The sequence below is a fragment of the Natator depressus genome, chromosome 28, assembly GCF_965152275.1.
Source record: "Natator depressus isolate rNatDep1 chromosome 28, rNatDep2.hap1, whole genome shotgun sequence".
Lineage (NCBI taxonomy): Eukaryota > Metazoa > Chordata > Testudines > Cheloniidae > Natator > Natator depressus.
Window position 1 is genome coordinate 13,557,814 of NC_134261.1, and position 22,272 is coordinate 13,580,085.

The 22,272-nt window shown below is 49.6% G+C and overlaps 2 protein-coding genes across 5 annotated transcripts in view; one reads left to right on the forward strand and one right to left on the reverse strand.

Moving 5' to 3' along the window:
- LOC141978932 (E3 ubiquitin-protein ligase TRIM11-like) overlaps nucleotides 1-22,272 on the forward strand; it is a 56,672-nt gene that overhangs the window by 9,945 nt on the left and 24,455 nt on the right. Inside the window, exons 3-4 of the mRNA XM_074941328.1 lie at nucleotides 201-260; nucleotides 1,197-1,378. Of these exons, the coding sequence (XP_074797429.1) occupies nucleotides 201-260; nucleotides 1,197-1,378 (242 nt within the window). The remainder of the gene's footprint in view (nucleotides 1-200; nucleotides 261-1,196; nucleotides 1,379-22,272) is intronic.
- Nucleotides 3,092-22,272, reverse strand: part of LOC141978916 (uncharacterized) — a 28,070-nt gene continuing 8,889 nt past the window's right edge. The window contains exons 3-7 of one of the 4 annotated variants that reach the window (XM_074941296.1): nucleotides 21,586-21,712; nucleotides 11,695-11,808; nucleotides 10,254-11,354; nucleotides 5,436-5,653; nucleotides 3,092-3,915 (exon numbers count right to left, since the gene is read on the reverse strand). In XM_074941296.1, coding sequence (XP_074797397.1) covers nucleotides 5,442-5,653; nucleotides 10,254-11,354; nucleotides 11,695-11,808; nucleotides 21,586-21,712 — 1,554 coding nt within the window. In that variant the 3' untranslated portion in view covers nucleotides 3,092-3,915; nucleotides 5,436-5,441. Of the gene's footprint in view, nucleotides 3,916-5,228; nucleotides 5,654-10,253; nucleotides 11,358-11,694; nucleotides 11,809-21,585; nucleotides 21,713-22,272 lie in introns of those variants that run through there. The other 3 variants (XM_074941297.1, XM_074941294.1, XM_074941295.1) reach the window with 3 other exon arrangements.

The following is a 22,272-nucleotide window of genomic DNA, read 5'->3' on the forward strand; positions in this document are numbered from 1 at the left end:
GGGCTTTGGTCTGACCCAGTATGGCCATCCTTATGAGAGGGAAGAGAAGGCTTCAGATTAATTTATATTAAATACCTGAGTGTGTCTCTGTGTCTGTTTCTCTGTCATGATTAACGCACAGTTCTATGAGTTCAGAGTGGGGATGCTGTTATAAATAGGACAGCCTGAAATCCCCCCTCTTTTCTCCTTTCCCCCTCCAGACATTCTGCCGCCTAAACTGGAGACAAAAAGAGGGGAACCCCCAGGAGCACACAGACAAGGTGAGTTTGCCGGTGGAGATTGTCTTTCAGCCATGAGAAAACTCCAGCGAAAACGTCTTCATGAGCGGGTAGCTGAAGTTACCAACTAAGCCGATGCCGACCGTCACACACAGCCCGGAATAGAAATACAGTGAGGAGATTCCCCACGCTCAAGTCACAGGCGCGGGCAATCCCGACGCCAGCCTGGGTGCTCAGCCATGCCCGTGCTGATGGACAGAAACGCTCTTTCCGGCCCAGCACTCAAGCACCCCCTCCTTTACCCCAGCGGACTGGCTGTCCCCCATGGCTCTTCTCCAACATCCGGCCTTTCCTCCAGGCAGGGCTCCGCCTCAGGGCCCCGGACAGAGGCAGCTGCCCGGATCCAGGACTGTCCCAGACAGAGCAGGGCTGCTGGGGACTGTGAGAAATGGTCCCAACCTCCTTCCGCCCCCACCCCACCCCTGGGCTGCGCTCTGCCCAGGGGTGCCAGAACGGGGGGGCGTCCAAGGGGCCGTGACCCTCCCGCCTTTGAAAGTGGATGGGCCTGGCTTTCCAGCCCCCCTGCCGGCCCCTCCTCAGGCTGGAAGCGGGAGCCTGGCCCGGGGAAGAGCCGCCCCGGCAGCTGTGGGGGGCCATGGGCTCTCCACCTGCCTGGAGTGGGGGGGCCTGAGAGCAGCCCCCCCGCCCCACCCAGGTCCCCCTCCCAGGGCAGGTGGAGACCCACAGCTCCCCACAGCTGCCCGGGTGGCTCTTATCATGGTGGCTCCCTGGATCCAACTTCTGGCTTGGCCGGGGTGGGGCAGGGCCTTAGGAGGAAGATGAGGAGTGGGGGTGGGGCCACTTAGGGGGCGGGGCCACTTAGGGGGGCGGGGCCTCTTCCTCTCCCCCACATTTTTAGGAAGAACCCGTTGCCTCCGGCTCTGCCCCTAACCCTCTGGTTCTCTCTCCCCCCCCCAGTGAATGTGACCCTGGATCCAGACACGGCTCATCCCGAACTCGTCCTCTCCACGGACAGGAGAAGCGTGAGATGGGGGCGCACACGGCAGGCCCTGCCCGACAGCCCGGAGAGATTTGACTCTGAGCTCTGTGTGCTGGGCCGCGAGGGCTTCACCTCGGGGCGACATTGCTGGGAGGTGGAGGTGAGGGTGCAGGAGGGGGGACACTGGGCGGTGGGGGTGGCCAGAGAGTCTGTGAGGAGGAAGGGATGGCTCAACCTCGACCCCGAGGAGGGGATCTGGGCGGTGGAGCGGGGCTGGTGGGGTCAGTTCCGGGCTCTCACCTCCCCGGCCACCCGCCTGCCCCTGGGCTGGGTCCCCAGCAGGATCCGGGTTTGTCTGGACTGCGAACGGGGCCAGCTGACGTTTTTCGATGCTGTTAGCGAGGCCCCGATCTTCACTTTCCCGCCGGGCTCCGTGCTGGGGGAGAGAATCCGCCCCTGGCTCTGGGTGTGGAGAGCCTGGCTCCGGCTGTGCCCCGTGGGGGACCCAAAAGCCAGCCTGCCCAGCCTCCGGTGCCCTAGTCTCTATGCCTGCGGAGGCCTGCTCTCTCCCTGTGGTCTCTGCGACCCTGCAGGCTCCCTGGAGTCGCTGGACTTTGAAACCAGGGAAAGCAGGGAGTGACGCAGGTAGAGCAGCCACTCGCATTGCCCCACGGTTTTCTGTCGCCTCTTTTCTCACTATTCTCCGTGGTCCAGGATGACTCTGACCCTGGGCTTCTCTCGCTAGCTATCATCCCAGTCTCTGGGACCCTGGAGGGCTCCCATCTACCCAGCCCCCCCGGCACTTCATCCCTGTGACCCCTGAAAGCTCCTGCCCCTTCCCTCCCTGCAGCACCAGGGATTGGAAGAGCGGGGAGAACCCCCGGAGCTGCCCTGAGAGACAGACACATCGGTGCTGGAACGAGGGGGGCTGGGGGTGCGGCAGCATCCCCTGGCTTGAAATGGTTTCCATCATATACAGGGTTGACTGTTCTGTTCAATGGCTTTTTCCGCCCCTCCCTCCCCTATACAAAGTGTTCCCGCACCCCTGGGAAGATGTGGGGGCTGGCCAGGGACACAGGATTAATTAATTAGTATTTGGAGGGTTGGCGGGGGGGAAGCTGGAAGCTCTGCAGCAGCTGGGAGTGTCTTGTGCAAATCTGTGTCATTAGATCTCACGCAGGGGGTCTCCCAGCCAGAACCTCTCCTGCAGGGGCCAAAGTCACCTTCCCCTGTCACTCCGGGACAGCTGGCCACACTGTGAAATTGTCACACACAAACACACACACACACGTGGGATGGGCAGGGGTGCAGAGAGACCAAAAACCATCATATAATCTTTTAGAAAAAAATCATCATTCTGGGTCAGTCTCTTTTTTTTGCAAACTCCTGAGGTTTGCAGGGACAGGGCGGGTTTAACCAGAGGGCCTAGGAGAAGCGAGACGAAAATGTGAATTAAAATAAAACAAGAAGAAAGGGAGAGCCTGGGAGAGATGGTGGCAAATTAGAAATGAAAAGCGTGAAAGGAAAATATGTCTGGCAGGGGAACCAGCCTGGGAGCAGAAAGAGGGGAGGAGATAAAATCGGGAAAGAATGGAGAAGCCAATGATCTGTGTCAGGGAGGAGAGAGGCCAGTGGGAGAGACCTAGAAAAATAAACAGGGATGGGAAGTGAGGGCTAGGAAAACACCGAGAAGAAAAGAGAACATGAGAGAGGGAGAGATTTATGAAATGTTCCTGAAAGTGAGACTGTCACGCAGTAATTCCCTCTGTTATTCCTGCACGTCTGTGCTACTGTGATGCCATTAAGAGGACTGTCCTCAGTGGCTGGGGATCTCCTTTCCCCTACGCTTTTTACTCTCCAGCTTTCCAGTTACTTACTGTCAATAAAACATTACAAACAATTCTCCTCGTCTCTTCCCATTTCATGTCCCAGCTGCGCTTGCTGGGGGCAGAGGCCTGGGCTTGGCTGCCTGACTTGGTTGGGTTCTTTGCAACCTCAGAGTTGAAGCAGCGTAGACATAATTGTTCTTTTAACCAGGATTTTTATTCCCTCCCCCCGCACCCCCCCAGAGTTCAAGCCGATGGGGTGAGTTCTCCTCTTCCTGGCTGTGGGGGGAGAATCAACAAGTCTTTTGTCCACTGAGGCTTGTCTGGTGTCTATGGGCTGCCTTTTGATGGAGAGGAGATGACACCTCTGGTGATACACCAGTATGTCACACTTAATGATGCCTCCCTCCTGATGGGTTTACAGTTGCAAAACAAATATTTGTACAGGTTTCAGAGTAACAGCCGTGTTAGTCTGTATCAGCAAAAAGAAAAGGAGGACTTGTGGCACCTTAGAGACTAACCAATTTATTTGAGCGTAAGCTTTCGTGAGCTACAGCTCACTTCAGGATAGGTTGTAGAGCCCCTCCTCCTACTGTTGCAATGGTCCTCGGTGAAGCATGCATCATGGCTGCTGGGCTACGGTAGCTCCCGAAGGCAGGGTTGGGAGCAGCCGGGGTTGCATTCCAGGGTGACGCCGCTTGCAAAGCACCAAGTGGTGGAGATTTCAGGCAGCCATCGTTACAAGGGCAAGGCAGAGTACCGTCTCTTGGTGCCTCTCAGGCTGCAGCCTTCTGCTCGCTCCCACAACTTCTGGTCTTGACAACAGGTGAGGCACCTCTCTCACAGCAGGGACTGCCCAGGTGGTGAGGAACTAAAATACACATTATTTTTGCAGTTCCCAGCATGCAGTGACTAGGAGTCAGGTCTCAAAAGTCCTGAGGATGCCTTAAAAATCATGAATCATTTAAGAAATGCTACATACTATTTCTTTCCTACTTTTTGAGCCTTTCAGATCATGTTTCCTTCATGACCTAGAAGGCTAAAATCTGATATTTAACACACACAAAAAAGACATGCAAGATTCTAGTATGGTCTAGAATTTCAGATCCTAGGCTGAGATTTCCAGCCTGACAATTATGAAAAAAATGTTTTATCTTTGTTTCTAACCTGAGTACATTTAATCTGGAATCACGGCAAGATAATAAACATAGAGCCGCACTTTATTCTCCCCTGTTTATGAACTCATCTTTGGTGTCTTGGCCGCTGAGCCTTGCCATTGGCCAAATGAAAGGAATGCAGGGACTAGGCTGTTGTGTAGACTGAACTAGCCTGGTCCACGCTACCCTGGGTTCAGGTCTGGCTCCTATTGGGAGGTTCTATGGGGTATAACGGGGTGGACCTAACATAGCTCTCCAAGTCCACTGATTATACTCATCCCCAGGGTATCACTGGTCCAGCACTGGATGTGAAATCTCTGACCCACACCCCTAGCCTACAGAGTTCACAGCTGCTCTGAGTTCTGTATTTCACCAATCAAGGGAGTTACGAAGAGACAACGGAGTTTATAATTCCCATGAAGCCTGAACTGTTTGCTGTACGGCAGGTCCAGCTCCTTTAGCCTGGTGAGCACCAGGGTTATCGTCTGAGCGAGCACGGCACATTTACAAGCTCCACCAGCCCAGCCAGCCCCTTTGAGGGAGCCCTAATCCCCACCAGCCCATCCAGGAATTTCATAATAGTAGTGAAAAGAAAAGGAGGACTTGTGGCACCTTAGAGACTAACCAATTTATTTGAGCATGAGCTTTCGTGAGCTACAGCTCACTTCATCGGATGCGTACTGCGGAAGTGAAGAAACAGATTGATAGAGCCAGAAGAGTTCCCAGAAGGCACCCACCACAGTAGTAGTGATCCCTACCAGCCCAGCCCGGCTTTTCATGGGAGCCGTGATACCCCAGCAAGTCATTTCTTTGTGAGCTGGGATTCCCACAAGCAAAGCCAGGCCTTTCGCAGGAGCCGTGATCCCCACCAGACCAGCCAGGTACTTTGTGGGAGCTCTGATTTCCAAGAGCCAAGGAGGTCATCTAGTGCAACCCCCTGCTCAAAGCAGGACCAATCCCCAATTTTTGCCCCAGATCCCTAAATGGCCCCCCTCCAGGATTGAACCCTGGGTTTAGTAGGCCAATGCTCAAACCACTGAGCTCTCCCTGCCCCCTGTTATCCCACCACTGAAGCCAGGCTTTGTGCGAGCTGGGGATCCGCAACAGCCCTGCCACAGATGTCACAAGAGCCGTGATCCTCACCGCCCCAGCCAGGCATTTCATGGAAGCTACCATCCCCAGCGTCTTCTGCAGCATGGGGTGTGAGTCACTTGCCACGATTATCTGGGCATACCTCTCATCAGCATTTCCCTGCTGCTGCACGGGCATCAGCCCCTGGTGCCCCTGGGTCCCTCCTGTTCTCTGGCTGGGGCACAGAATGGCTCAGGCTCCCGGGGTATCCCTGTGGTTGATGGGTTACCGTGCGGTGCTGGGTGATGTCGGTGGCCTGTGCTACACCTGAGGTCAGACCCAGATGATCTGCTGCTCCCTTGTGGCCGGAAACCCCGACGACTGTAAGGGAAGAGGAGGGAGAAGCAAGAGGCTGGCAGCTTGAGAGGTGATGGGGAGGGAAGGGAGACCAGCAGGGTGGTTCGGGGGAGCAGGGGAGGGGAAGGGAAGGAATCAGCTGGGAAGGGGAGAGGAGAGAAGGGATAATGGTGGGTCCCCAAAAAGTCAAACTTCAGGTGGGTTGGCGGCTTGCCCTCGGGAAAAGTTTGGGGCTGACTGCTCTGCCCATGAGGCTGACCGTGATACGGTAGGTGCCCTGCCTGCCTTCTCCTCTGGGTGCTGGGGGTGGAGTGAGGCCGGTGCCTCCCTCATTCTCAGCAGAAATGACTTTGGCACCTAAGCCGGCTAGTTCCCAGTCTGTGGATCAGAAGCAGAGATCCACTGCTCTCTGGCAGGGGGTTGGGCTTAGTATTTCCCGGTCGCATGACAGGTTTTGTGGATCCCATTCCAAGGTGCCAATTTCTCCCCAGTCGCGGTATAGGAGCCTCAGGGCCGATCTCTCTGGGGGCACAGTTCTCTGTTCGCAACCAGACACAGACCTGAATCAGAATCTCTGTCAGCTACATGAGGCAGAGTTTCTGGTAAAAAAAAAAATAGCTATTTTTCTCCAGCTATCTGGTGTTCAGCACGGGTTTCATTGTATGCTCCTTTGCAGCACCTACTAAGGGTTAGTTCAACAAAAACACTGCTTCTATTTCCTCCATATTTGCATAGTTAGGGACAACATTTCACCAATCAAAATATTAGCTAGGAGATATCTTCAGGCGTAACCTCCAGTGGGGCCTGGCTTATAACTTCAATGGGAACCAAATGCATGAGCATATTACAAAACTCCAAGCCACATCTGGTGGTACTTTCTTCTCAGGTCACCTGAGATAATATAGGCCTAATGAACTGAACAATGCTGTGACCGCATGCAGTTCCTTCAGTAAGTTGTAGAATTTGGAGTGGGTTGTTCAGCATTTCATAGCGGAGAATTAAAAACACAAATAGAAAAGGAGGACTTGTGGCACCTTAGAGACTAACCAATTTATTTGAGCATAAGCTTTCGTGAGCTACAGCTCACTTCATCGGATGCATACTGTGGAAATTGCAGAAGACATTATATACACAGAGACCATGAAACAATACCTCCTCCCACCCCACTCTCCTGCTGGTAATAGCTTATCTAAAGTGATCACTCTCCTTACAATGTGCATGATAATCAAGTTGAGCCATTTCCAGCACAAATCCAGGTTTTCTCACCCTCCGCCCCGCCCCCCCCGCCCCCCCCCCAAACTCACTCTCCTGCTGGTAATAGCTTATCCAAAGTGACCACTCTCCTTACAATGTGTATGATAATCAAGGTGGGCCATTTCCAGCACAAATCCAGGTTTTTTCACCACCCCCCCAAAAAAAACCCCCCCAACACACACAAACTCACTCTCCAACAACGCTTCCTCAGCTCTCGTCCCCTAACGCCCCTACTCTACTTGCACTATATTGATGACATCTTCAGCATCTGGACCCATGGAAAAGAAGCCCTTGAGGAATTCCACCATGATTTCAACAATTTCCATCCCACCATCAACCTCAGCCTGGTCCAGTCCACACAAGAGATCCACTTCCTGGACACTACGGTGCTAATAAACAATGGTCACATAAACACCACCCTATACCGGAAACCTACTGACCGCCATTCCTACCTACATGCCTCCAGCTTTCACCCTGACCACACCACAGGATCCATCGTCTACAGCCAAGCTCTGCGATACAACCGCATTTGCTCCAACCCCTCAGACAGAGACAAACACCTACAAGATCTCTATCAAGCATTCTTACAACTACACTACCCACCTGCGGAAGTGAAGAAACAGATTGACAGAGCCAGAAGAGTTCCCAGAAGTCACCTACTACAGGACAGGCCTAACAAAGAAAATAACAGAACGCCACTAGCCGTCACCTTCAGCCCCCAACTAAAACCCCTCCAACGCATTATTAAGGATCTACAACCTATCCTGAAGGATGACCCAACACTCTCACAAATCTTGGGAGAAAGGCCAGTCCTTGCCTACAGACAGCCCCCCAACCTGAAGCAAATACTCACCAGCAACCACACACCACACACCAGAACCACTAACCCAGGAACCTATCCTTGCAACAAAGCCCGTTGCCAACTGTGCCCACATATCTATTCAGGGGACACCATCACAGGGCCTAATAACATCAGCCACACTATCAGAGGCTCGTTCACCTGCACATCCACCAATGTGATATATGCCATCATGTGCCAGCAATGCCCCTCTGCCATGTACATTGGTCAAACTGGACAGTCGCTACATAGAAGAATAAATGGACACAAATCAGATGTCAAGAATTATAACATTCATAAACCAGTCGGAGAACACTTCAATCTCTCTGGTCACGCAATTACAGACATGAAGGTCGCTATCTTACAACAAAAAAACTTCAAATCCAGACTCCAGCGAGAAACTGCTGAATTGGAATTCATTTGCAAATTGGATACTATTAATTTAGGCTTAAATAGAGACTGGGAGTGGCTAAGTCATCATGCAAGGTAGCCTATTCCCCCTTGTTTTTTCCTAACCCCCCCCCCCCCCGACGTTCTGGTTAAACTTGGATTTATGCTGGAAATGGCCCACCTTGATTATCATACACATTGTAAGGAGAGTGGTCACTTTGGATAAGCTATTACCAGCAGGAGAGTGAGTTTGGGGGCGGGGGGGCGGAGGGTGAGAAAACCTGGATTTGTGCTGGAAATGGCCCAACTTGATTATCATCCACATCGTAAGGAGAGTGATCACTTTAGATAAGCTATTACCAGCAGGAGAGTGGGGTGGGAGGAGGTATTGTTTCATGGTCTCTGTGTATATAATGTCTTCTGCAGTTTCCACAGTATGCATCTGATGAAGTGAGCTGTAGCTCACGAAAGCTCATGCTCAAATAAATTGGTTAGTCTCTAAGGTGCCACAAGTCCTCCTGTCCTTTTTGTGGATACAGACTAACACGGCTGCTACTCTGAAAAACACAAATGTTTCCTTGGTAGCATGTCCTATTGGAGTATTCTCCTGTGTTGACCGAACTGCATTAGAATTCCCTCCATGTCATCATGGAGGGGTGGTGGAAAAGCAAGAATAAAATAAATGACTATTTTTACCAGATAGCCATTTGTCTCAAAGTCCCCAATAAATCTGAGCTGCATTCCCTCAAACAAAAGTAAACTAGTGTCCCATTATGTAACCAAATGGTCTTTAGGAAAGCGAGAAAAATCCACAACACTGAGAGGAATAAGACACTTTCAGTTTTATATAAAATAAAATTCCAGAGCAGATTATATCTGATGGCTCACAATCAGGACAATGGGTTCACAGTGTTCTTCTCTGATATGTTCAAATGTGCTTTGTTCAGTACTCTTTCCATATTGTCGAGTCATGTTATTTAGTAAAATTTTAGCATTATCATAGTGTGTGTGTGTGGGGGAACAGCCAAATTTCTAATCTGCAAACAATCCATACTCAGCAGGAAAAAGCCCAGAAGCTGCTTTGCAAAAGGATGGAGACTGGCATTTAAACTCATTATGATCAATCTATGTTTTGGATACATTCAGATTCCTCTCCCGGGTCTGGGACACTTTCCTCTCCAGTTCTGATGAGTCTGATTTAGGATCAAGGAAATCAAAGAGTGACTCCCAGGCAAAGTGAGCTGAGAACACTTCATCACGTGACCCTTTGGGAGGTGGAGAGTGTGAAGGTGGAAAAGATAAATTCTACATGGCTCGGACAGAGAGTAACTCTGATGGGATGAAGGGGAATCAGAGAATCCCCCCCGACTCACCCCATCTCCTTCAGCATCACAGAAGCTGAATTAACACTTTTCCCCACCCAGGCTCCTTGTTATAGTTACATATATTTTAAATGAGGATAAGAGTACCAGACATAACTGCTATTCATCCCAACTCAGAGCAATGTGAGAACAACTGGGAACGAGACGATTGGTCCCCAAAGAGGGGACTCGGTGACTTTAACAATTGCTTTGCAGTGGGAGGAGTATAAAGGTGATGCTTAAAGTTTGTTGAGATTAGTAAAATGACAGAGGTTAGGTCAGGTCATGAGGAAATGTTTCCTATAACCTGGGCATCTAGACATGGGTCAAGTCTTTCCTGCAAGAATAGTTGAGCTAGCTAATGCCTCTAAAATCACGGTGGAAATGAATATTTTACCTCAGTGTGGCTAGCTGAGATAACCCCAGTTTCCCCCATCTGTGTCTGAAGGACATTCCTGACAGGCAGGACATACAATCCCTTCATTGGTAGAAAGGACCTTGGGCTTCACCCAAAAGAAGGCCTAGCTGCAAAAAGCAGAAGTTGGCAACTCCCCTGGGGGACCTACAGGACCACGGTGAAGCAAATGGTGCAAACAGCCTTGAAGGTGACTATATGGGAATTAGCAAAAGTATTAAAGAAACAAACAAAAAAAAATCTTTTGAGAGCCATAGACAAGGTCTTAATTATGCTTATTGCACTGGCAGATTCTCTGGTGATAAGTAAGGGCTGAGCTCTGAGGGAAGCTTTTCCCGCACTCACAGCATTCATAGGGTCTCTCACCTGTGTGGATCCTCTGATGCGTAATCAGGGCTGAGTTACGTGCGAAGTTTTTCCCACACTCACGGCATTCATAGGGTCTCTCTCCGCTGTGGATTCTCTGATGTTGAATCAGGGCTGAGCTGTCAGTGAAGGTTTTCCCGCACTCACGGCATTCATAAGGTCTCTCCCCTCTGTGGATTCTCCGATGTGCAATAAGCGCTGAGCTCTGAGTAAAGCTTTTCCCGCACTCACCGCATTCGTAGGGTCTCTCCCCTGTGTGGATCCTCTGATGCGTAACAAGGACTGATCTCTTAGTGAAGCTTTTTCCACACTCACTGCATTTATAGGGTCTTTCTCCTGTGTGGACTCTCTGGTGTATAAGAAGGTCTGAGCTTTCAGTGAAGGTTTTCCCACATTCACCGCATTCGTACGGTCTCTCCCCCGCGTGGATTCTTTGATGTCTTATAAGGGCTGAGCTCCGAGGGAAGTTTTTCCCGCATTCACAGCATTCATAGGGTCTCTCTCCCCTGTGAATTCTCTCGTGTATAGTAAGGTTTGAGCTCTGAGTGAAGCTTTTCCCGCACTCACTGCATTCATACGGTCTCTCCCCTGTGTGGATTCTCTGATGCGTAATAAGGGCTGAGCTGTTAGTGAAGTTTTTTCCGCACTCACAGCATCCGTAGGGTCTCTCCCCTGTGTGGATTCTCTGATGTATCATAAGAGCTGAACTCTGAGCAAAGCGTTTCCCACACTCACAGCATTCATAGGGTCTTTCTCCCATGTGAATTCTCTCATGGTTAATAAGGTCTGAGCATCGTCTGAAGTTTTCCCCACACTCCGTGCCTGTGTTTTTTCTCTCTCCTTTGAGGATCTTCTGCCGGGCTGTGGTTTCCTTGATGTGTTTATGTGTTCCCCGGCAATTAATCGATTTACCCACTTTCTCCCCTGGCTGGTTTCCCTGCTGCCTCTCTGGCCTCTGCTGATGCTCATAAGCTTTTCCCCGCTCAGAACTCCTGGGCACTTTCCCTTTGGATCTTCGTGATAATACCCTGTGCAGTTCCTTTTGTTCAGTATCTTCCTCTTCAGGATTCTGCTCCACACTCCCACTCACCGTCCCCTCACCTGCTGGGAGAGAGAAGGAAACCTCAGAAACAGGAACGGAAAAGAGAGAGCAAACCAAAGTCTGTGCTGGAGAGACAGGAAACATCAGGACCTGAATTTCCCCAAACTCTCCCCCACAGGGAGTCAGGAGACGATCAATTCTGCCTCCACATCCCACCCAAAAACTCACGGGAGAAGGGAGGTCAGGGAGGGAGCTACTGCCAGGTGTCAGTCACGAGTGGTATTGGCTGTGAGCATATGACACCTGCTGAACCCGGAGAGCTCACAAGGACTTTGTAGGGAATCCCAGCTGTTTCCTTCAGGCACAGGCCGTTTTTGAGTTTGTTTAATGATTGCTCACCAGGGTAGGTGCATCTCAGGATCTCTCTTTCCTCCGAGCCCTGGAGGTCCGGGACCCACGGCTCTTCCACTCGTTCCAGCTGGGAGCTCACATCAGGTCTGGACACTGGAAACCCTGCTCAGGAAGATCAGGTGAATTCATTTGTCACCAAAAACAAAACAAAAAAAGTTTCATTATTTTAATCCCAGCCCATTTTAAAGCAGTAAAATCCAGGGCAGCCCCCCCCAGGTGCTCAGAGGCACCAACGTCCCTTGCTCCCAGGGGGTGCTTGACCCCCCACTCCATCCCTTCCCACCCCCTCCCCTGCCTCTTCCTGTCCCTGCTCCTCCCTCTCCTGCCCAGCGCCTCCTGCACGCCGCTGAATAGAGTCGGCACCTATGGTCACACACTTTTTATGGGGGATTTAACTACCTCCACCTCTGTCAGGAACACACAACAGACAGACACTCAACATCAAAGGGGCTCCTAGAACACAGAGACGGTAACTCCATGTCCTGGAAAGCGAAGGCTCTGGCCAGAATTGAAGGTCCCCTGCAAATGCTTCTTGCTGACCTTAGAGGCCCAGAGAGAAGGCGAGAGATAGGGAAGCCGGGACTGGAGGAATAGGAGGGAGCAGGGATGACACTGAATGCAGGCTGTCAGGAGCAGTAGATGTCAGGAGAGCACATTTTGAGGCATTAGCGAATCTAGCAAGTCAGGTGTGATGGGGGTGGGGGGTTATGAACATCCCCCAGTGTGGGGAAGCCTGAGAAATTTAGGACCAACAGACTCTAATTCCTCTAGGAAAGGAGAATGTGAAAAATAAGAATTGGCCCATGTGACTTCAGGAGGGATGGACTCAAAGATCCAAGGAGCCTGCTGGGAGGAGAGTTTGTGGCTGCTGCAGATGGGAAGGGACTCTCTGTGTCTCAAGAAGTCTCACTACCAACCTATGACATCGCCCGGGACACACACTCACTTGGGCCAGGGAAGGGGTCGTGTTGTGGCTGGGAGGAACACAGGGACTCAGAGATGGTGGCTGGGGTCACAGTGGGTGGGGGAGAGGTGTTTGCATGTGGTGGGGACGGGGGCAGGCACTGAGTCACGGAGAGAGAAGAGGAGTGAAAATAATAATTTTTGGGGAAAATCTGTACAACCAAGTGAAAATGGAATGTAATACGGATGGAGTGCCGGCTCCAAATTAATAGGGCCTCAGCAGGGATAGTACGTAAACTCACTGGGATTACCCCACCACTCCTGATCCCCCAACGCTCCCCTCCCCTATGTCTCATCCCCTCCCACTTCTATGTAGTCCCATTTCTCCAGACCCCCTTTAATGAGATGGTGCAGCTCTGTAATATTGGTGAACACGGGGATATTGGGGTGTTTACTGTCGGAATAATGTGGTTTAGTTTAATGGGGCTGTGACAAAGTGGGGATTTTTTGTAATATTTTTATGAATCCTGCTTGTGCCTCATTTCCCCCTATGTGCTGCATTGCTCCCTAGTGGTTAGAAAAGGGCTGTTTGCTCTCAGGGCAGGTGAAGAGACATAGACATGGGTGTTGCCAAGCTGTCTGTTCCTTAGGTTCCATATCAATGGAGCTTTTAAGAATACACTGGCAGATCCAATTGCCCAGACACTGACACAGAGCAAACCAAGAGCAAGAAGGATATGGATTTCCCCCTCTTAGCAGGGAGGCTGTTACCTAACACACTCCTGGATTCACACCTGACACACTAGTGTAAAAATCTTTGTACAAAGTACGCCTTGGGAAGTATCATTTTGAAAATCATAATCTGCTGGTTTTTATTGGCCTGATAAAAGGTGTGTGGCAACTTTATATGTGAAGTTGTCAGATTTCCCTGTAGGAAAGTTATTACCACACGGTCCAAAAGCCACAGCCCTGCCCAAACTGAGGTTGGCAAACTGGTCTTTCCTAAACAAAGGAATGTGTGCCCTGCTTCGTTTGCATTTAAGCAGTAAACAGAGTCATCAAGCAGGAAGGGATACAAAGGAAGCTCAGATAGGTGAGGAAAAAGCAAGGGGAGCATCCTTCCACAGAGGCTTTTTGTCTTCTGGTAGCCAGCTGGAAACATTTTTCAAGTGGCGGGACTGAAACAAGAACCTGAGTTCTTCCTGCACTTAGGACGGAAGAATCCCATGCACGACTACAGGCTGGGGACCGACTGGCTCGGCAGCAGTTCTGCAGAAAAGGACCTGGGGATTACAGTGGACGAGAAGCTGGATAGAAGTCAGCAGTGTGCCCTTGTTGCCAAGAAGGCCAATGGCATTTTGGGCTGTATAAGTAGGGGCATTGCCAGCAGATCGAGGGACGTGATCATTCCCCTCTATTCGACATCGGTGAGGCCTCATCTGGAGTACTGTGTCCAGTTTTCGTCCCGTCCCCCCCCCCACTACAGAAGGGATGTGGACAAATTGGAGAGAGTCCAGCGGAGGGCAACGAAACTGATTAGGGGGCTGGGGCACATGACTTACGAGGAGAGGCTGAGGGAGCTGGGATTGTTTAGTCTGCAGAAGAGAAGAGTGAGGGGGGATTTGATAGCTGCTTTCAACTACCTGAGAGGTGGTTCCAGAGAGGATGGTTCTAGACTATTCTCAGTGGTAGAAGAGGACAGGACAAGGAGTAATGGTCTCAAGTTGCAGTGGGGGAGATTTAGGTTGGATATTAGGAAACACTATTTCACTAGGAGGGTGGTGAAATACTGGAATGGGTTCCCTAGGGAGGTGGTGGAATCTCCTTCCTTAGAAGTTTTTAAGGTGAGGCTTGACAAAGCTCTGGCTGGGATGATTAGTCGGGGATTGGTCCTGCTTTGAGCAGGGGGTTGGACTAGATGACCTCCTGAGGTCCCTTCCAACCCTGATATTCTATGATTCTGTGAACCGTTCTTGGTAACCTATTCCAGTACTTAATGACTCTTACAGTTGGAAAGCTTTTCCTACTAGCCAACCCAACCCTCCCTTACTGCAGATCAAGCCAATTACTCCTTGTCCTAACCCAGTGGACGTGGAGACGAATTGATCACTCTCCCCCTTTATAACAGTTTTTAACATAGTTGAGAACCATTATCAGGTCTTTTTTCAAGATTAAACATGCCCAGTACTTTCAACCTTTCCTCATAGGTCACATATGCGGTAGCTTTGTAGGTGTTTGCTTCTGAATGGATATGAGCAGGGCAAGACTGCGTTGGTCAAGGTCGGAGAAACCGATGTTGCAGTAACTGAGGCAGGAGATGATAAGTGCCCTGAAGAAGATTTTCAGCTCTGTGGATGGGTAGGACAGGCCATAGTTTAGGAACATTCAGCAGAAAGAAAATCCAAGATGTGGACCAGGAGTAGGCAACCTACACGTGCTAAAGGTGGCAGGCGAGCTGATTTCAGTGGCACTCACACTGCCCGGCTCCTGGACACCGGTCTGGGGCGGGGGGGGCTCTGCATTTTAGTTTAATTTTAAATGAAGCTTCTTAAACATTTTAAAAACCGTATTTACTTTACATACAGCAATAGTTTAGTTATACATTATAGACTTATAGAAAGAGACCTTCTAAAAACGTTAACATGTATGACTGGCACGCGAAACCTTAAATTAGAGTGACCGTCACAGAACCTGGCAAGAACAGGAGGCAGGGCCGTCCTTAGGCATATGCAGCATACGCAGCTGCCGGCAGCCGAAAATTTGGGGCACCCCTCGGTCTTAGTGTCCACCCATCTGCCTCTTCCTATCCCTGTTCTGACCCTCCCTGCAGGCACCCACCACAGCTGGCTGCTGCAGCCTGGTGAGCCTTCCTCTGGAGGGGATCTAGTAACTTAAAAGTGAAAAGAAAAGGAGGACTTGTGGCACCTTAGAGACTAACCAATTTATTTGAGCATAAGCTTTCGTGAGCTAAAACCCACTTCATCGGATGCATACTGTGGAAAATACAGAAGATGTTTTTATACACACAAACCATGAAAAACTGGGTGCTTATCACTACAAAGGGTTTTCTCTCTCCCCACCCCACTCTCCTGCTGGTAATAGCTTATTTAAAGTGATCACTCTCCTCAGACCTTCTTGTTAAACCCTGGATTTGTGCTGGAAATAGCCCACCTTGATTATCATACACATTGTAAGGAGAGTGATCACTTTAAATAAGCTATTACCAGCATGAGAGTGGGGTGGGGAAAGAGAAAACCCTTTGTAGTGATAAACACCCATTTTTTCATGGTCTGTGTGTATAAAAACATCTTCTGTATTTTCCACAGTATGCATCCGATGAAGTGAGCTGTAGCTCACGAAAGCTTATGCTCAAATAAATTGGTTAGTCTCTAAGGTGCCACAAGTCCTCCTTTTCTTTTTGCGAATACAGACTAACACGGCTGTTACTCTGAAACCTGTTAAAAATGAAAAAGCCTCCAGCCTGCCAGACCTATTAGCACAACATTGAAACTGTTAAAGAGCCATTCAAGTGGTAAAGAAGGCATTTGCCAACCCCCAGGTATATACTGTCAGTTTCTGAATTTACTGTCCAAAACAATTGTACATGACTGTAATATTTACTCAGAACATGTTAGTCTACAGGACCTTAGTTTAAAATTTGCTTTAAAAATATTTCATTAGTGTGTTGGTGAAGATTATAAAATCACATCTCTAAAAAATCCTTGCATAGATATTTAGATGCACAAGCTGAGTATTCATCTTTAGCCTAAAATGCTTGAATCTTCAGCCATATAGTTTTTTAAATAAATCCTTCAAAAGACCCCCTCCTATCTAAAATACGCATGCAAGCCCGGGTTACCATCAGGAATAGGGGCACCAGTTTAATAATACTGCATTGCGCCCCATAAATCCTAAGGACAGCCCTGAGAACAGGGCTGGTATTGCAAAAACTCACACATTCCTGACCAGTGCTAGGCACAGACACTGGAGCGAACACATTCCCCGAAGGTAGTGAGTGACCGCTCCTACAGATAAGGTCGGGGTAACAGTGTGATGGATAGAGATGCTTTGATTGACCCAACATGTACAAGGTACGGGGTGGTAGCTAACCGCGTCAGAGGGGCAATGCGTAACTTGTTTGTATTGATGTATAAAATGAAAGCTCAAAGGGAGTATCTCTGTCTAGCCTAAGGAGGAACAGAAAGTCCCACCGTTCACTGAGCTGGTCCATTGTTACGGGGATACATGAATTAATGGTCCGGTAGAGTCTGCGGGATACTGGTACCATGCTTCGTTGACAATAAACCTGGCTGAACGCCTTCGCTACAAACCGGGTCTGTGGTCATTGGGCAGTTCATTGCACAGAGCTGGGATGGCTCACAGCCAGAACACACAATCAGCCAATATCTGACAACAGACAGAGCCTGGTAGATCCCGCAGAAAGTTGGAGGGGTGTATAAGGGATGCTCCTAAGGGCACACTGAAGGAGAGTTTAGACAGGTGGGGGGGGACCGGGAGGAGACAAGAGACAACAACATTTCAATGGTCAGAGGTGTCAGAGGAGGCTGACAGGCCAAAGAGGATGAGGATGGAGGGCGGGTTCTGAGCTGTGCCTAGGGAGAGGGCATTAGAGAGTTTGGCAAAGGCAGCCTCAGTAGCGTGCCCCAAATCCCTGCCCTCGTGCATCTGTCCCTTCCCAACTCCACCAGACCCTCCCTGCTCCCTAAAGCAACCCCTCACCAACCCCTTCCCTCTCCCCTCCTCACAATCCCGTGTTCCCCACTCCCCAGTAACCCAGATCTTCTACGCAATCCTCCCCCACCAACAGCACCACTGCTGGGCCCTCATTTTCCTCATTCCCAGTCTCCTGCTCCCCCAGCCCAACCCATCCCATTGCCAGTTCCCAGATGCACCTGTCCCCGACTCCCTCCCTCCTCCTTCCTTCCTCCCACTGCTCTCAGCCCTCCCCGCTTTGCGGCACCCTACGAGCACCAGCTCCCCATCATCTTCCCCCTGCTCCCTGCTCTCCCTTCTCCCCAGGACTCTTGGAGAGGAACCTCACATGGTCTCCTGTCAGCAGATGGTCCCACCTGGCTGTCACACCCTCCCCACCTCTGGGAAGTTAATACAGTGGCAGGCCAGCTCTACTGGAGTTAAGGTTCAGTATTACTTTCTCTTTACAGGTCGACTATTTTAATTTCTCTAAAATTCACATGATTACTCCGATAGTCTTGAGATATACCCAACATCATGGGGGTTGGGGGCAGGGTTATTGGTCCAAAAAAAGGGGTTGATTGCATCAAGAGGTTCCTGAGAGACAGCCCCCCTCAAAGCAGCCGGTTACAAAAAAATCATTTCCCTCTTATAACATCTTCTTGCACCTGCCTGGGGCTCAGATTATGGTTCTAATGGTCTCCTGACTAATCTCCAAAAACAACGAGGACTCCTTGTGGCACCTTAGAGACTAAATTTATTTGGGCATAAGCTTTCGTGGGCTAAAACCCACTTCATCAGATGCATGGAGTGGAAAATACAATAGAGAGGTATAAATACACAGCATATGAAAAGATGGGAGTTGCCTTACCAAGTGGGGGGTCAGTGCTAATGAGCCAATTCAATTAAGGTGGAAGTGGGCTATTCTCAACAGTTGACAAGAAGGAGTGGCAATCACCTTTGTAGTGCTAATGAGGCCAATGTAATCAAGGTGGCCCATATCAAACAGTTAACAAGAAGGTGTGAGTATCAGCAAGGGGAAATTTGTTTTTGTAGTCATCCACTCCCAGTCTTTATTCAGGCCTAATTTGATGGTGTCCAGTTTGCAAATTAATTCCAGTTCTGCAGTTTCTCGTGGGAGTCTGTTTTTGAAGTTTTTTTGTTGAAGAATTGCCTCTTTTAAGTCTGTTATTGAGTGACCAGGGAGATTGAAGTGCTCTCCTACCGGTTTTTGAATGTTATAATTCCTTATGTCAGATTTGTGTCCATTTATTCTTTTGCGTAGAGACTATCCGGTTTGGCCAATGTACATGGCAGAGGGGCATTGCTGGCACATAAGGGGATATATCTGCCACGTACATTGGCCAAACCGGACAGTCTCTACACAAAAGAATAAATGGACACAAAGTGCTGGTCTCAGGCTAAAGGGATTTCTAGCCGGTGTATGGAAGCTTGATGAACTGCTGGTACTATCTAACAGGGTGAGACACTGTTTGATTCAAATCCTGTGTTGTCTATTAGGCTTAGCTTGTGTTTTGCTAAGTAACCTACTTTGATCTAAAAAAGAACAGGAGGACTTGTGGCACCTTAGAGACTAACCAATTTATTTGAGCATAAGCTTTCGTGAGCTACAGCTCACTTCATCGGATGCATACTGTGGAAAGTACAGAAGATCTTTTTATATACACATAAAGCATGAAAAAATACCTCCTCCCACCCCACTCTCCTGCTGGTAATAGCTTATCTAAAGTGATCACACTGCATTTAGCCGTATGGAGTGGAAATCTAGATCACTTTAGATAAGCTATTACCAGCAGGAGAGTGGGGTGGGAGGAGGTATTTTTTCATGCTTTATGTGTATATAAAAAGATCTTCTACACTTTCCACAGTATGCATCCGATGAAGTGAGCTGTAGCTCACGAAAGCTCATGCTCAAATAAATTGGTTAGTCTCTAAGGTGCCACAAGTCCTCCTTTTCTTTTTGCGAATACAGACTAACACGGCTGCTACTCTGAAACCTACTTTGATCTGTTTGCTATCAGTTATAATCACTTAAAATCTACCTTTCTGTAGTTAATAAATGTATTGTATATTTTACCTAAAACACTGTGTGTTGTCTGAAGTGCAAAGGGAAAAATCTCAGCTCAGGAAAAAGAGCCGGTGCACGTCCACTTTCCTTTGTAGAAGTGGAGGACTGGGTAATAAATTCATACTGGTCAGGTTTTTGACCAGGGCAGGACAGTATAGCTCCGGGGTCCTAGGCTGGGGAGCTGAGTATATTTTGGCTGGAGCCTCTCGGTGGTTGGTTCGTGCAGTGGCTGACAGAGCATTCAGTGAACACAGGTGGTCCCTGCCTGTGGATATTGGTGTAAGTGCAAGCTTGGAGGGCTTTGCAGTTTGTCACAACCTCACAGGGCAAGAGGGAACCCAGATTGGTGTGACAGAGGGCTCAGCTGTACCCCAGTTCTAGGCAGCACTCCGGGGGTATTGATTCTGTGTGTGTTGCTAATAAATAGATGTTTAGAGCATAATTGTCTAAGGTTCTTTCAAGGGGAAAAGGTTCTGCAGACCCGTAGAGCCCCAAACCCCCTGGGTACTTAAATTGACCAGGTTTTCCCTGAGCCCCATGGGTAAAGGTAGGTGCTTTATACCTCGAGCCCTCAGTAGGGAAAGGATGGGAGTACCTAAATTGACCGGGTCATGCCTTGAGCCCTCGATAGGGTATAGGCTACTTTTTTTTTGCGGGTAACGAGAAGGTTCCCAACAGTCTGCTCTCACAGTAATTGGTTGCCTCAGGAGGACAAGCTGTGGCCACTGGACTTGAGCCCTACCACTGTTAACTTTCACACAGTGTGTGTTGCGGATTTTTCTTGCATCCTGCATTCTTGGAAGCTTTGCCCTGATACCAAACATTTCTGAGCTAAGAGCAATATTTTGAACTGTTCTAACATTCACACGTAGAGTTTGGCCTGCTCGCTACTGAAAAGTTTTGCCAACATTGCTCTGGTCAGTTAGTTGTGTGAAAAAAAAAAAAAGAAAAATCACATCCCTACTGGACATAGCAATGCCATCAAAGCTCGAGTGTACAGACATTATACAGCGAAAAAAGTCCATTAAAAACCAAGGAAATGAAATGCCCACAAATGACATTAAAGCAAAGTTATGGTGGCCCAGTGCTGCCTCGTGCCCTTCCAGCACGTGGATGGTAGCTAAACTTAACATGAGGAAATGAAGGACTGAAATGAAGAGTTTATGTACCTGCCACCCCTACAAAGCGCTTTTAATTTTGTCCTCGCCCCCTAGCTCTGGAGGTGGCAATACCCCCTGGAAATAGATCTGGAAGGGTGGCGCAAAGACTAACAAAATACCAATGGAAGTGGCCAACTTTCCATCTGTTGAAGTCTTCAAATCAAGACTGGATGCCTTTTGGGAAGATGACTTAGTCCAACACAAGATACTCATCTCCGTACTGCAGTAACTGGATGAATTTCTATGGCCTGCGTTATGCAGGATGTAAAACTAGTGGCCTGATAGTCCCTCCTGGCCTTAAAGTCTTTGAAACTATAATAGATACGAGGAAGGACTATGAGAACATGCTGTGGTTTGTGTTTTCCACAGACTGGAATCCCAGCATTTCTCCGCATGCCCTCCGGCTGTGTGCACTGGGTCAGGTGTAGCTGTAATCGGACGGTGGAGGGATTAGTTGGAGCAGCTTGGCAGAGCTGTGACAGTGATATGCGGAGAGGTGCATGTGAACCCTAAGGGACTGAGTCTGCCCCATTTCAGTGCTCAGTGTGGTAGGTTGTGACAGTGAGGGTGCACAAGGATGAGTTCTTGCCACAGGGATCAGCAGCAGCCTGGTGACGTCCATGCTAGTGATCTCCAGGCTCAGTGAAGGTGATGTCCCACAAGGAATTCTCAGCCCCAGGGTCCTGGGGTGGTAACATTTTATACGTCTCAGATGGTTTGTGTGGCTCGGTGTTTGAGTGTTGGCCAGGTGCAGGCAGCTTCTGTTCTTTATGCCAGACGTGAATCCAAGTTTTCCCTCAGCAAAGAGAAAACGTTGGACTCAGTGCTGTTCTGCTCCTGGGCTCTGTTCCCAGAGTGTTCTGGGGCAGGGCAGGGCACAGCGCTGGGGTGTCTGTCACTGGCATGTTGGGGTGATGCTGAAACAGGGCAGAGTTAAGGTTGCATTGTAGGGGTGGGGTGAAACTTAACTCTTCATTTCCCCCTTCTAAGAACTGAGGGGACGGGAACCCTTACCCAGTGAGGTCACAGTCTCATAGTTCTCCTGCATGACGTCTCTGTAGAGGGCTCTCTGAGCGGGGTCCAGCAGAGCCCACTCTTCTCTGGTGAAATACACAGCCACCTCCTCGAAGGTCACCGGCCCCTGAAAGAGCAAGAGTCCAACACTCAGAACCTGCTGCCCCACTGACAACCCCATGACTCACCGGGGAGGAAGGTCAATCACACGGGAGCTCAGGGAGACAGGCAGGCAGCAGAATCCCACTGTAACCCTGTACCCCATATTCTTCATAGGGATATTAGTATGATATAATTATATCATAGTTATGATGCATTTTATGCAAGCCCCTGTCCCAGGCTCAGCCCAGAGCCCTCTCCCACACTCCAAACCCCTCGGCCCCACCCCCCAGCCCAGAGCCCACACCCCAGTGCCCTGCCTCAGCCCGGTGAAAGTGAGTTAAGGGTGGGGGAGAGCGAGCGACGGGGGGAGGGGGAGGTGTCTCGGAAAAGGGGCAGGGCATGGCCTTGGGGAAAGGGGAGGGGAAAGAGTGTTTGGGTTTGTGTGATTAGACAGTCAGCAACCCTAGCTGTTGCTCCTTGAATATTTTCTCTTTGAGGAACTGTCGCCTCTCCTAAACACCTTTTTCCCTCCGATTTTCTACACATGGGGCCTTACCTACCAGATCTCTCTGTGCATTGAACTCT